At 42.4% G+C, this 12,598-nt stretch overlaps 1 protein-coding gene across 2 annotated transcripts in view; it reads right to left on the reverse strand.

The window, feature by feature from the left end:
- Positions 1–8,698, reverse strand: part of FSTL4 (follistatin like 4) — a 204,073-nt gene extending 195,375 nt beyond the window's left edge. For both annotated transcript variants that reach the window (XM_005418682.3, XM_005418681.3), the window contains exon 1: positions 8,566–8,698. In XM_005418682.3, the coding sequence (XP_005418739.1) occupies positions 8,566–8,694 (129 nt within the window). In that variant the 5' untranslated portion in view covers positions 8,695–8,698. The remainder of the gene's footprint in view (positions 1–8,565) is intronic.
- Between the last annotated feature and the right edge of the window lie 3,900 nt (positions 8,699–12,598).

A 12,598-nucleotide genomic window follows, 5' to 3' on the forward strand; every position in this document is an offset into this window, starting at 1 on the left:
CTGAGAATGCTCAAGATTTCAGGAGGGTAGACAAAAAAACAGGAAAATGCCTGGCAGCCACAGCAGGGCTTAAAGTACAGTACAAAAAGGCAGCAGCTCCAGGTGGACTTCTCTTGAAGATGATGCTCAACTTAAAAAAAAATCACATAGAGGTTTCAAAGACTTTAATAGTGTTACCCATAGAGAACCAAACTATTTTGATAAAAATGACACCAAAGTTCTTGAATGCATTGCCTGAGGAATACTTTTCTGCAGAAGCCATAAAGCAGATGGTTATAAATGAGACTTATTTCATGGGCACCATTTAATGACTGCAAATTCCTTTAACTAAAAATCTAATTTTATCAGAGCATAAATCATCTTATTTGGAGGGAAAAACTGTTTTGGATTTTCCATTCCTTCTAAAAAGCTTCTTCATGTACTGCTTTAAATAGCATTTCATTAGAGCAATACAACAGTTTTATTTGTCAAGGTTCACTTTTAGCACCTATTTCCTACTTTTTAATGCTAGTCAATTGAGTACAGAATGAAAGGTCCTTCTGTTCTGTATCTGAAGTGCCTAATAACTATGTGCAAATCAATGCAGTATGTTTGCTTCAGGATTGCCTTTCACCAGATATGCAGCTACAGAAAAACTGCATCTCCAAAAGACCAAGCACCCCAGAGTCATCAAGTTTCTATTTCTACCTGGATTAGGAGGGGTGAAAATCAAAATCAAATAGAGCTCAGTAGCTGCTGTCACACTGCTTCACTGCCCTGTAGCTGCAGTGTGTTGCACCAATGGCATTTGCCAAAATTTGTTGTACCAACACCTGTGTGAACCTGATGCCATTTAACAACTGGTGTGCACAAAGCCCTTTTCTGCTCTTACAAAAGGAATGCCAAGGCATAAGAGTTGGTTTATGCTATATCTCCTGATTAATGATGAGTCACGGGTCCATGGATGAGCAGAGCACTGATGATAAATCAGATTTCATTCATAACAAACACAGAGCATTGGGGACTTCATTGTGCACAGTTAAAACACAACAACATAGTGGGAATACACAGCATAAAACAGTGCTTGGTAGCCAGTGTGCCACAAACAGGTTTTCCTGTGGTCATTAGCAATGGATGCAAGGAGCAAAAGCACTTTGGGGTTGTTTTAGGTAGAATCACAGAATGGTTTGGGTTGGGAGGAACAATAAAGCTCATGTTGTTCCAAACCCCTTCCACTAGGTCTGCTCAACCTGGCCTTGAACACTTCCCAGGATAAATTCAGTATTAAGAGATTTTCACACGGCTGTGCATTTCCCATCCCTGTTTGTCCCTGGCCTCTGATCCCAGTAGGAAATGATGCTGAAGCATGGATAACCAAAGCAGATACAAAAGAGATACCAACTGCAAAAAGCACAATATTCCATCAGATAACCTTGCAATGGGTTCAGTCTCTTGCCCTTTAATACTGATTTAGATTTAGTAAAAATGCTCCCCTTTTTATAGCCAAAATTTAATACAGGGGACTCGGGGAAAAAACAACTCCAAAACTTACAAAAAAAAAAAAATCAAAAAACCCCCACAATGAGCCGCAAAAAACCAATAAATTAATGCAATAGAAGAAGAGATGCAGAAGAACAGGTAACACTCCAGATCCACAAGTTCCCTGCATGGCTGGCCTTACCAGACCCTTTGTGGGAGACAAGGCAGTGCAAGCAGATAAATCAAACCCAGTCCCTGCAGCTGGGCTCCTGCTGGCTCTCACAATAAATCAGATGTTACCTCTGCACACCCCAAGTCTCCAGGGGCCTGCTCTCAGCATCAGCCTAACTGCTGCACAATTTCTAAACATACAGCCCTAACTCATTTAGCAAATTAATAAAGAAGTGGCTGTTCCTATTAATAGATTACCATGCCATGGATTTTTTCCCCCCTTCAGAGCCTTCTCCTCCTTATCTCCAGTGAGGGGTTACGCAAAGAAGATAGATTTAGATCAAATATTAGAAATAAATTCGTCCCTGTGAGGGTGGTGAGGCCCTGGCACAGGCTGCCCAGAGAAGCTGTGACTGCTCCATCCCTGGAAGTGTCCAAGGCCAGGCTGGATGGGGCTTGGAGCAACCTGGGATAGTGGAAGGCAACCCTGCCTATGGCAGGGGGGTAGAATTAGACAAGTTTTGACCCAAACCAAACCATTCTATGAAACGACACTCAGTACAGGGCTGCTGGGACACTCTGCATGAGGACTGAAGCATCAGCACAGTGTATGACTAATACACAGCTTAGTTTGACAATCAGCATTTGCTCCTCTTTTTTTTTTTTTTTTTTTTGATCAGGCATGAGGAAAAAATAGATCACATGCTGCTGTTTGGAGAAAGCTTGCTATCAGTACAGACACTGGCAATTTAGATTTGTACTGTCTGGTATGAACACAGAGGAACTCTGATGTCTCACATCACACAGCATCATCTGCTCATCCATACGGTAGCTAATTGAGATAATTACTGCATCTCTGATTTTACTCACTATTAGTTCTGGACTCCAGATGAGAAACCCAGGTATTGCTCCATAAATTTCCACATTGTGATGGGGAAACCCATGGGACAGCTGTTTTACAAATCCTAAATTTGTGGATATACTCTTTCTAAGCTAAAAACTGAGAATTGCCCTGCTTTGTGGTCAAAAGTACTTCAAGCAAAACTGCCTTCCTTTAAAAACTAATGCTACAACCTTTGTTTCAAAGGGAGAATATGCTACATTTGGAAAAAAATATTGCTCAACATTTAGTCATTTAAGGCTGAATGGCTTCTGAACAGAATATCAAAGTTTAACCCTCTGTCACATCATAACCAGGTAAAGATTGTCTTGATTCATTTTTGCAACGTGATTTACTCTGGTTTATTCTCTTCTTCAGAATCATACCAGCATTTCCCTATCTCAGTATGATTTTTCACAGTTGCTCAACCGTGACATGAGAAAAACTTCCTGAAATTTGATTCCTGCAGTCAGTGAGTGCCACAGCTCAGCACAGAGCCAGGCACCAGGAGCCCACATCCCTCTGCTCCCAGGGACAGCATCCAAGAGCCCGAAATCCGAGGTCATTAACATCCCAAGCACCACAAACTGCCCCATGCAGCAGCAGGGGACCTGTTCTCTCGGCTGGAAGGTGACAGCCCCCAGGAAAATGGGCAGTGCAGGACCACCATGAGCTACCACACGCTGCATCCTACCAGAAGTTTAAAAACACAAAAAGGAAGCAGGATTGCTGTTCTGTAAGGGATGGCAACCAAGTGGGTTTCATCTTCAGATTGTGCTTTAGATGCATCTTGACAATCCCTGACACTCACTATTGAGCCATAACCACTCATGTAAACCAAAATTCTTCTAATTTTCTGCTGTCATTCAAGTGTACAGTGCCTGCCTTGTTCCAAATTTCACATTTTCTAGTACTTCAAGTACAAGAGCATCCTGTAAGATACAACATTTATTAAGCCCTGTGAGTACACAGAAGAAAGTGGAGGGGGAGGTTGGGGATGCAGAGGAAGGACCTCAACATGCCTAATATAAATATTATCAAAACATTCCACAGCACCTTGAGCTGCAGATGCTCTGGTAACCAGCACTCAGAGCAAAAGCTTCTCATCTCCAAAGGGATAAGATACCTGTTAAGATTTAGGATGCTCTACAAAAAAGCAATTACTGCTTGTTAGAGATACCACATGAATGCAGGAGTGAACTATCACTACATACCAAAGTGATAGAAAAATAAACTTAAGTCTTGTCTCCCTGTACTTTCATTAATGCTTGAAGCAGCAGCAGGCTGTAGCACAGTATAGATTTAAATTTAAATCTGATTCTTTTCTTCCTTTCTCCAAACTGAAAATCAGGAAGAATGCTCAAATGGTAGACAATACATTACTATTATTAACAGTTAAAATAAATACCAGGATATTAGATCTTCAACTGTATATAAAATTTATACACTGTGCCTGTTTTATTCCAAGCTCATCCTCTGAAATCGTGTCTGTATTTGAATTAGAAGCAAAAAGCTTTTATCAAAAAAAGCCTTTGTATTTTTTAACTTGCTTCAGAAAAAAATCCCTTCCTAGTCTGTCAGATTAGGAAACATGACTTTGCTGGGGGAAGGAGCCCAAAATCATCCCTATGAATCCCTTGCTGCCCAGAATAACCTACTGTCATCTTCAGATGCAGCAGTAAGTCATGCAACATTTAAGAATCTGAATATAACTAGAAATTTCAGCAATAATTGATACTCAGACAAGTACAGCTGAGGCTTGTGAGTGGACTCCAGAGAAAGGCTTTATTCTGGGCATGAGGGCACTGAAGGGCTGGTCTGATCCAGCTGTTTGCTGTACATTTATACCTGGAGATTTTGAGCAGTTCAGGTGCCATAGAACTTTGAATTCAAGATCATCCAATTCCAACCCCCTGCCAGGGGCAGGAACACCATCTACTAGACCAGGCTGCACAGAGCCCCATCCAGCCTGGCCTTGAACACCTCCAGGGATGGGAATCTGTGCTCTCCTTCAAGTAACAATTAATGAACAAAAACAATGGATAGCCAACAGAGGCAATACCTGCCAAATGCCAGCAAGAAGAAAGTTATGGTGCCTTGAACAATGAGCCCATGGAGCATCACCTGTGAGCTCTGTGCAGAGGAGCCTCCCCAGGGACACAGCTCCTCTCCCCACAGGAGCGTGGGGGGCTCTGCATGGGTTCCTGAGACTTCTGAAGTAGGAGGATGGGCGGCAAAAATAGCACAGCATGAAAGGCAAATTAAAGCAATTAAGTATTTCTAGAAACCACAGAGCAGTTATGGTTCTGTAGCCCTAAACAGACCACAGAATGCCTGCCAGCCTTTACTGTCACTGCTCAGGAGCTTGGTGACATCCAAATACTTAAAAATGCAGCACAAAACAACTCTCCGTGTACCACAAAACAGAATTATTCTCCACTTTCACACTATCAAGCTAGGACAATATTATTCAAGCTACCCACCAGCAGTGCCCCAGAAAACATAACACAGAATTTAAATTTCCAGAATGCAGCTCTGTGATGATGTGTTAGAGGAGCTTTGCTCCTGGAAGGGCTCATGAAGACCTGCAGCACTGCTCTGCTCATTTTAGGTTCACAAAAGGAGATGCAAGGTCTGCCCCAAGAACCATGGCAAAAACAGCTTGGTTCAGCATGCACAGGAAATCAGCCTCTCACAGAGAAAGCAGGGAATGGGAGAAGCTGGCTGTCAAATTTCAGATGCTTTGCAAAATACCCCAGGAGGCTGAAAAAAAACCTCAGCCTGAGCTACTGGTGTGGATTACCCAGTAGAGACTGAACAGACCAGCACTGCTGGCTTTCCATCAGAACTTCCTGGCCAAGTTCTCCTCAAAACCCAAGCTCCAGGCTTATTTCAGATCCAGACTGTCTCTCTTCTGCTCATACTGAAACTCTCTTCACTATCACTGGCAATGACTCAGAAAGCTGCATTTTTTGAGAATTCCTTTCTAGAAGGAAGAGGTGACCCAAGATCACAATACCTGGTGTGTCATGGGCCACCCAAAGCCCTTCTGAGCCAGCACAGAGCTGCCCATGAATTGTAGTCACCTCTAGAACATCCAACTTGAACATGCAATCAGACTTGCTGAAGGCAGAGGCAAAAACTTGCCCAAAACCAACACCCCAGAACGGTAAGTTCTATATACCTGATATTTCAGGATATATTCCACTGAACAGGATTTAATCTCATGATGGTCCAGCCCTGAGAAGCTTCACCCAAGTCCACATGCAATGCCCAGAAGCCTCAAGAGCTTTCCTGCAACCCCTGGAACCAGCCCATGAGACATTTCACACAACACAGCAGTAGTCTCCAAAATGAATACAAACCAGGAATGTTGCAGCTTTCCAGTCAAACACTAATGCTGTATTTTTTTTAATTAGTTTTTCTATTTTAGCTCTTTCATTGAAACTGGAATTTCATACTGTATATACATATTTATTAACTATTCTAATCAGGACTAACAATATTCCAGAAAAGAAACCTCTTCTCAGGAACATCCCATAAACTTGAGGGGTGAAAGGCTGCACATCAAGAAAAACACACATCACTGTTATATTAGAGGGTTGGGTTCTGATCAGAAAGCCTTGTAGTCTTATTTTCTTTAATAAATTCAAAGCACAGCTGCAATAATTCTACCACATACCATGAAGAAATTGATTTAGCAATCTGAACATAAATTAAGCAATGTTTTTGATTCAGTAAACTTGTTCCTATGCAGATCAGAACAAGTATTAGTGAAGGTCAGTGACCCATACCCACGTATTTGCTTTGATGAGGTTCACAGGAATTTTCCATCAGAGCAGACTTCAGAATTATTTGACCTGCAAATTAACATTTTACTCATTTTTAAAGCAGTTTTAGTGACTTGCTAGGAGCATTTCTAGTTGTGATTTAATATTTTTTAAATGCATGTTAATGGATCTATGTATTAATCAAACCATAAAATTTGGAACCTAACAAACTTCTCACAGATAAGGAGCTCCAAATTGAACAAAGCCCTCTAATGCTAGAAAAGGATTTCACGTGATTTTTATTATTAGAAAGGTATTATGGATAAACTATTTTCTGAAAGAGAAAGTAACTGCTGTTTACTCTCAAAAGGTGATTATCTCAGTTCCACTGACCTATCTGAAAGTTATGCTCAGAGCATTCAGATTAATTTTGGGGTTTGGTGCCACACTGTATAAACATTATTTCTTGTGGAAACAAGTTTTCTGTAGAGATACTTTTTTCAAAAATCTGATTTATAACTTACATTTCTTGAATCTATTTTCACTGCATTCTTTGTACATTCATGATTTTAATATTTACACTTGTTAAATTCTGTGCAAACCTGAGCAAATACATTTTTAGCTGAGATCCTTCCACTTCAAGCAAGATCAAGTAATTGGTACAATAACATTATGGTCTTTAGAGAAAGATCAAATGAATTAATGTCTTTCAAGTAATATAATAATTCTATGATTTATGTTAAAGTAAATTGAGTAACGAATTTAATTCCTCAGAGCAACTTTCTTAAAAAAATCAAAACTAATGTGCATTTGTAAAGAACGAGACTTTTTTAAACTGCACAAGCATGCAAAATATTTAATATTTTTTAATAAAAAAGCAAAATTGATCAGAGAGTCTGCAAGAACAGGTTAAACAAAGTGCCAGTGTACTACCTGAGCCTACACAGTGTCCAAATAACAGTGGAGGTGTGGAAGGGAGCTGTTATTCACTTTTACAGAACAGAGGCTGGATACCTCAAGGACAAAATACACCTGAAACAGACTTCACAGCTGTAGAGCATCCAACACCATTGAAATGACTTTTGAGCCCTGCTAAGCAGCAAAAAGCACTTTTTTAATTGGCTTAAACTATAATGCAGATAACTGGGTATTTGTAGACAGAGTGTGACTGGGAGAAATGGGATCCTCCAACTGCAACCAAATCCCAAGGCTTAAATAGATCCAATTGCAACACGAATCCATCAAGGGCTTATCATTAGCCTGGCACTGACTGATGTGTCTGCCAGCACATAAGTGTTCAAGGCAATGGCAGCTAAAAAATAGCCAAGTGTCCTTTTCCTGTCCTTCTGCACCATCTCTCACTTTCAGACATTTGAGCAACCATTTAGGGAACATACAGGAACTAATTAAATAGCTAAAATTGTTTCAGCATTCATTCATCATTTACAGCTCAACAAAGTCACAGTTCCAGATTTTTGTGGCTTTATTCACATGTCTCAGCCTGAGACTTGTGAAAATCTGAGCGTACATCTGTGCCACAAGCAGCGCTGAGCTCTGGCTCAGAAATCCAGCATCCTGCTGGGACAGCTGCTCTGACACTGCTGGGACAGGGACTGCTCCATGCACACCCCTGTGACAGCAGCCAACACTGTCACCTTCAGCGCTGGGAACAGGCTCGGCTGCTTCTGCACTCCCTGAGGCCAGGACTGAGCCTGAGGAGGCACTGCTGTCCTGCCCCAGCAAGATGGGCACTGGGGTGGAAGGAGATCCCTACTCACTACAGCCACTGTTCCCTGCCCCTTCTCTATTCCTCTGTGCTTCACAAAGGTGTCACATCAGGAAGTCTGGAGAAAAACACTTTGGGCAGGAATTTTGCTGATTCTCTCAGAACCACCTATGGCTCAGCTTTCCTTCAAAAGAGCTTTTTTTAGGTTTCACCTAAATGTCCACTGACCCAAGTGAAGAGCCAGGACAGTTGGCTTGTTAAATTTAGCTTCACTGATGTCAGCAGCCCCAGGACACAACACACTGTAAGGTCTTTGGGGCAAAGACAGCATCTCCACAACAGCCAGATGCATAATTTCACTTCCAGATGATGTCAATACACCCAGTAAGTGTAAGAGTTTCTGTTTCACTGTTTTTCACTGACCTCGTCAGGAGGTGCTTAATGCAAATACACACAGATAAGCCCACACTTGTTCCCTGTTTGCAATATGGAGAGCCTGCCCACAGCCCAAGAACAGAAACCCAAGAGCTGTGGCTGCAGCAGCAACTGGTGTACAGTACCTCTTGAGGCAACCTCCCCACATCTGAATACAGGCTCCTGCTCTGGTCCACATCCAGCCATCCCCTTGTGACCAGTGGGAAAACCCCCAGCAGTACAAGAGAGCACCAAAAGCTCCTTGGTGTCATCATTTCGAGTCTGTTAAAAAAAAACAAAAAAAAAAAATGAAGCAGTTACAGAACATTCATCTTACAACAAAACCCAGCTCAGGTTTGGTAACACAGAGGCTTCAGCTGACAGTGTCTGTCCACGTTCAGTGCCCACAGAGCTCTACAGTCTCCAGTGTACTGGCAATGAATCCCCATATTGTAGTAGTTTTACCCCAAAATTCTCTTCCTCAGGACATGCTGTTCCCAGCCTGCTGCCACACAGCACCTGCAGAACCAGAGTCCTGGGGTTTCTGTAACTACTGTGGCCAAAAGCAAACCACATCAAAACATAGTCTTGTGGTAGTGCACAAGGCAAAGGGTGAATTTTATCCCTTCTCCAGAGCCCCCAGCAGCACAGGGTCACTCACAGTCAGGGACTCACACCTGCACCCTCAGCAGATTTTCAGGAAGATGCCAGACACACACCTTTGCTTCTCTGACTGCTGGAGGTTCCCAGCATTGTGACAGAAAATAAAATCATTATTCCCCTCTGAGTCAGAGGGGGACATTGCCTTGAGCAGACACAGCCACTGGCAGCCCCCTTGGCTACAGTCAGGTGTGTAGGGTGAGCAAGGACTGACAGCTCACACCAGCACACAGGGACAGTGTTCATCCTCCCAAGGAGGATACCTGCCCAGATGGTCACCAAACACACCCAAACTTGAAAGACACAAAATAAATCCTGTGGTGAAGAGGGCTGATGTGTTTCTCCAGCCATGACAGAGGTGAGTCCTATCTGGGTCTGATTTCTGCACTCAAATTCCTCTGTCCCAAGCAGAGACATTTCCAATCCCTCCCACACTCACTCCACTCAAGAGCAGCACCATCTCCCTGGCAAAAGCTCACCATAGCCCCACATCATCTGTGGGGAACTGGAGGGATTCCCACTAAATCTGCATGCACTTTGAGCAGTGGTTCTTGTCTTGTGTAGTTTTTTTAAATGAATTTGGAAAGAACACCAATGCAGTTATTCAAAGTGGTGTCAGAAGGAACTCCTGTGTTTCACACACCGCAGCCCTGTGCTGGTGCTCAACCAGGAGCTGTGCTTCCTCCATAACAATAACACAAGATTGTGCCATTACTTTCTACAATTAAAATACCAAAGGAATATTCAGGCCTGGAACCATTTCTGAGATGGCTGAGGAAGGCTAAAATGGACCCGTTAATGAAGCATAATGACCCTTAATGAAGTGACAGCATTTCTACAGGCTGCTGCCTGGCTGGAGCCATGCACATCAACAGGGAGGGCTACCTGCTAATGGCAAAATCCAGCCAAGCTGAATTAACTCACCATGACATACCTTGTCTTGACAAGACTCATTTTACAGTGTTTTCATGCCATGCATTTGCCACAGGGTACATCCAAGCCTTGGTGCATCACTCCTAATTTTGGAGCCGTGGCCATTTACACCAGCAATGACAATCTTAGGTATTTTGTTTGCTCAAAGACACACCATCACTAGATTGAGCACAGCAAACAGCACCCACAGAGCTCAAGCAATGCCTTTTCTTGGCATTAATGTAAACACACCAAATGAACAGCATTCAGGATGAAATCAAAATTTATTAGTCTTTCTAAATTCCAATTATGAACCTCAGATGTAATGTTACTGGAGATACAAATAAATATTTAATAAAGCAAAGTCACTACTTCAATAAGAGACAAGTACATTGTTCCTTTATGAATTGCTCTTGCACAGCAACATTGTTTCTCACAGGGTTTTGGGTTGTTTTTTTTTTCCTGTAATAGAGGTATTTTGTGTGCTCAGTTGATTCCATCACAACAAATAACATAGCAGTTCTAGAGACCTCTGAATCATATCCTGCTTGAAATTACAATCCTGGAGCAAAACAGGGAAATCACTAGTTTAACGTATATTTAGTAAACAACTGACAGAAAGCACGAAGGTATTTGGATTAGGATCTGTAACACTGACGAAACTGAAAGGGCAGACTCTACCTGATAGAAACTCTGGTTGCTTTATAAATAGAATTTCTACAACATCTTTAGTCAGTTTAGAAATCACTTATTTTTATTGCATGCTGACAGCACACTAATTGCTCTCAGTCTCAGTAAGAGGAGGACACATTAATACACATTATATATCTTAATAGCCTCAATCAAGCAACAAATATGTACCATAAATATCAACAGAGAGCTTACTCTGGAGTTACACAGCATTTTCATGGCACTTGGCATCCTAAACCAGAGCTCAGCACCGCCTTACCCTGAGCTAAAGGGAAGGCTCCTTGCAGAACCCAGCCTGCAGCTACATCATACAAAACACTATCAGACTGCAGGTTCCAAGTTCCCTAAAGTCAACAGAAAAACTCAAATTGATTGAATAGATCCAGACCACCGCTGTAAGCTCAGGCAAGTTTTACTATCCATTTCCTTTCCTCGCTCAAGGGAGGGACAGAGTTGCTGGATTTGAGCTTGTACGGAGATCACTGTCCAGAGAAATCAAAGCTTGCATATGGAAATGCCTGCATAAAACAAGCAGTTGTACTCAAAAGAAAGAATAAATACTGGCTCTTGATAAAGAATATACTATGCAAAGCCAAGAAGTTTACCTGAAGGTTGTGGTTTCCTCCTCTGAGCTAGAGCAGCCCTCCAGCTCTCCTTGCAGCTGGCACTGCTCTGGCAAGAATCTCAAGTGCAGCAGCACCAGGCTGTGCACTGTCATCTGAAGCAGCTCAAACACGATGGCAACAGCAAAACACCCATCCCAAGGCCAGATGGGTCTGGGCAGGCACCAACACACAGGGAGAGCCTCGAATTTAAAGCAAATGGCTGCAACGTCTCCAGTGGAGGAGCAGCAAGCAGATGCCAGCCAAAGACAAGCACAGGTTGTAGGGTACAGGCTTGGAAGCTACTCAAGCAAAAAGGGTCACCTTGAAAAACAACAGGGACCAAGCATCTTGGCCATTTGAGTGGAGAACAGCACAAACTGTTTAAAGCATTTCTGTGACACGCAACAACCAGATCCTGCAGTGATCCCACAACTTTTTCCTCCATAACACAAAAGCTCTACATATTCAATTACGGTGACCACAACGAGATTTTAAAAATTGCCAAAAGCAGTTATTGGTTTTGTTTCAGGGCTACTTAAATTGCAGTTTATTTGAGAAATTACTGGTTTGCAATAGCTTTCAATAATTTCCAACAAGCTTCAGATCAGAAAGAGGCTGAACTTAATTACCTGAAGTTCTGACTGTTGCTATAGCAAAAGAAAAGCATTTGGACGTAACTATTACCTCTATTCAAACTGATGCTATTAAAACCAGATAAGAATCTGGTCCTTAGCTCCTGCCATCAACCTTTCCAATTGCTCCAGCCTTATCTAAACAGCGTTTCCATTGCTGGCAAAATAATTTCGACATCCATAATTTCTTGTTAAGTGCTACAGAACTAAGCTACAAAATTAAGCAGAAAAGCCAGTCATTTTCGCAAGACATAATGAAACCAAATAATTACTCGGTCAGCTGTCCACAGTTAAATACTTAAAAGTTTGGATGCATTAAGAACTCATTGGAACCAGCTTTGATGAGTAAGTACAAACCGGACTATTCATTTGAGCAAAAGCTACTTTAAAATATTTCATTTTATTAAATTCAATAAGATTTCATTTTATTGAAATTCTCCAAGACACTTCAAAGCTCCAGAATAAATCTGGAGGGCATCAATCCAACAAGGATGCAGGACCAGCAAGAAACTCCTGAACCTCGCAGAGATTTCGCCTCGGTTTTCAAAGCTGGCCCCACGACACGTTTCCAAAGCGCTTTGTTCCGAGGTGACGGACGGAGCAGTCGCAGGGCATCCCTTCCCCGGGCAGCGTGCGGCCGGCGCGGCGGAGCACCGGGCACCGCTCCCCGCGCTCGGGCC

The sequence above is a fragment of the Geospiza fortis genome, unplaced genomic scaffold, assembly GCF_000277835.1.
Source record: "Geospiza fortis unplaced genomic scaffold, GeoFor_1.0 scaffold55, whole genome shotgun sequence".
NCBI classification, from domain to species: domain Eukaryota; kingdom Metazoa; phylum Chordata; class Aves; order Passeriformes; family Thraupidae; genus Geospiza; species Geospiza fortis.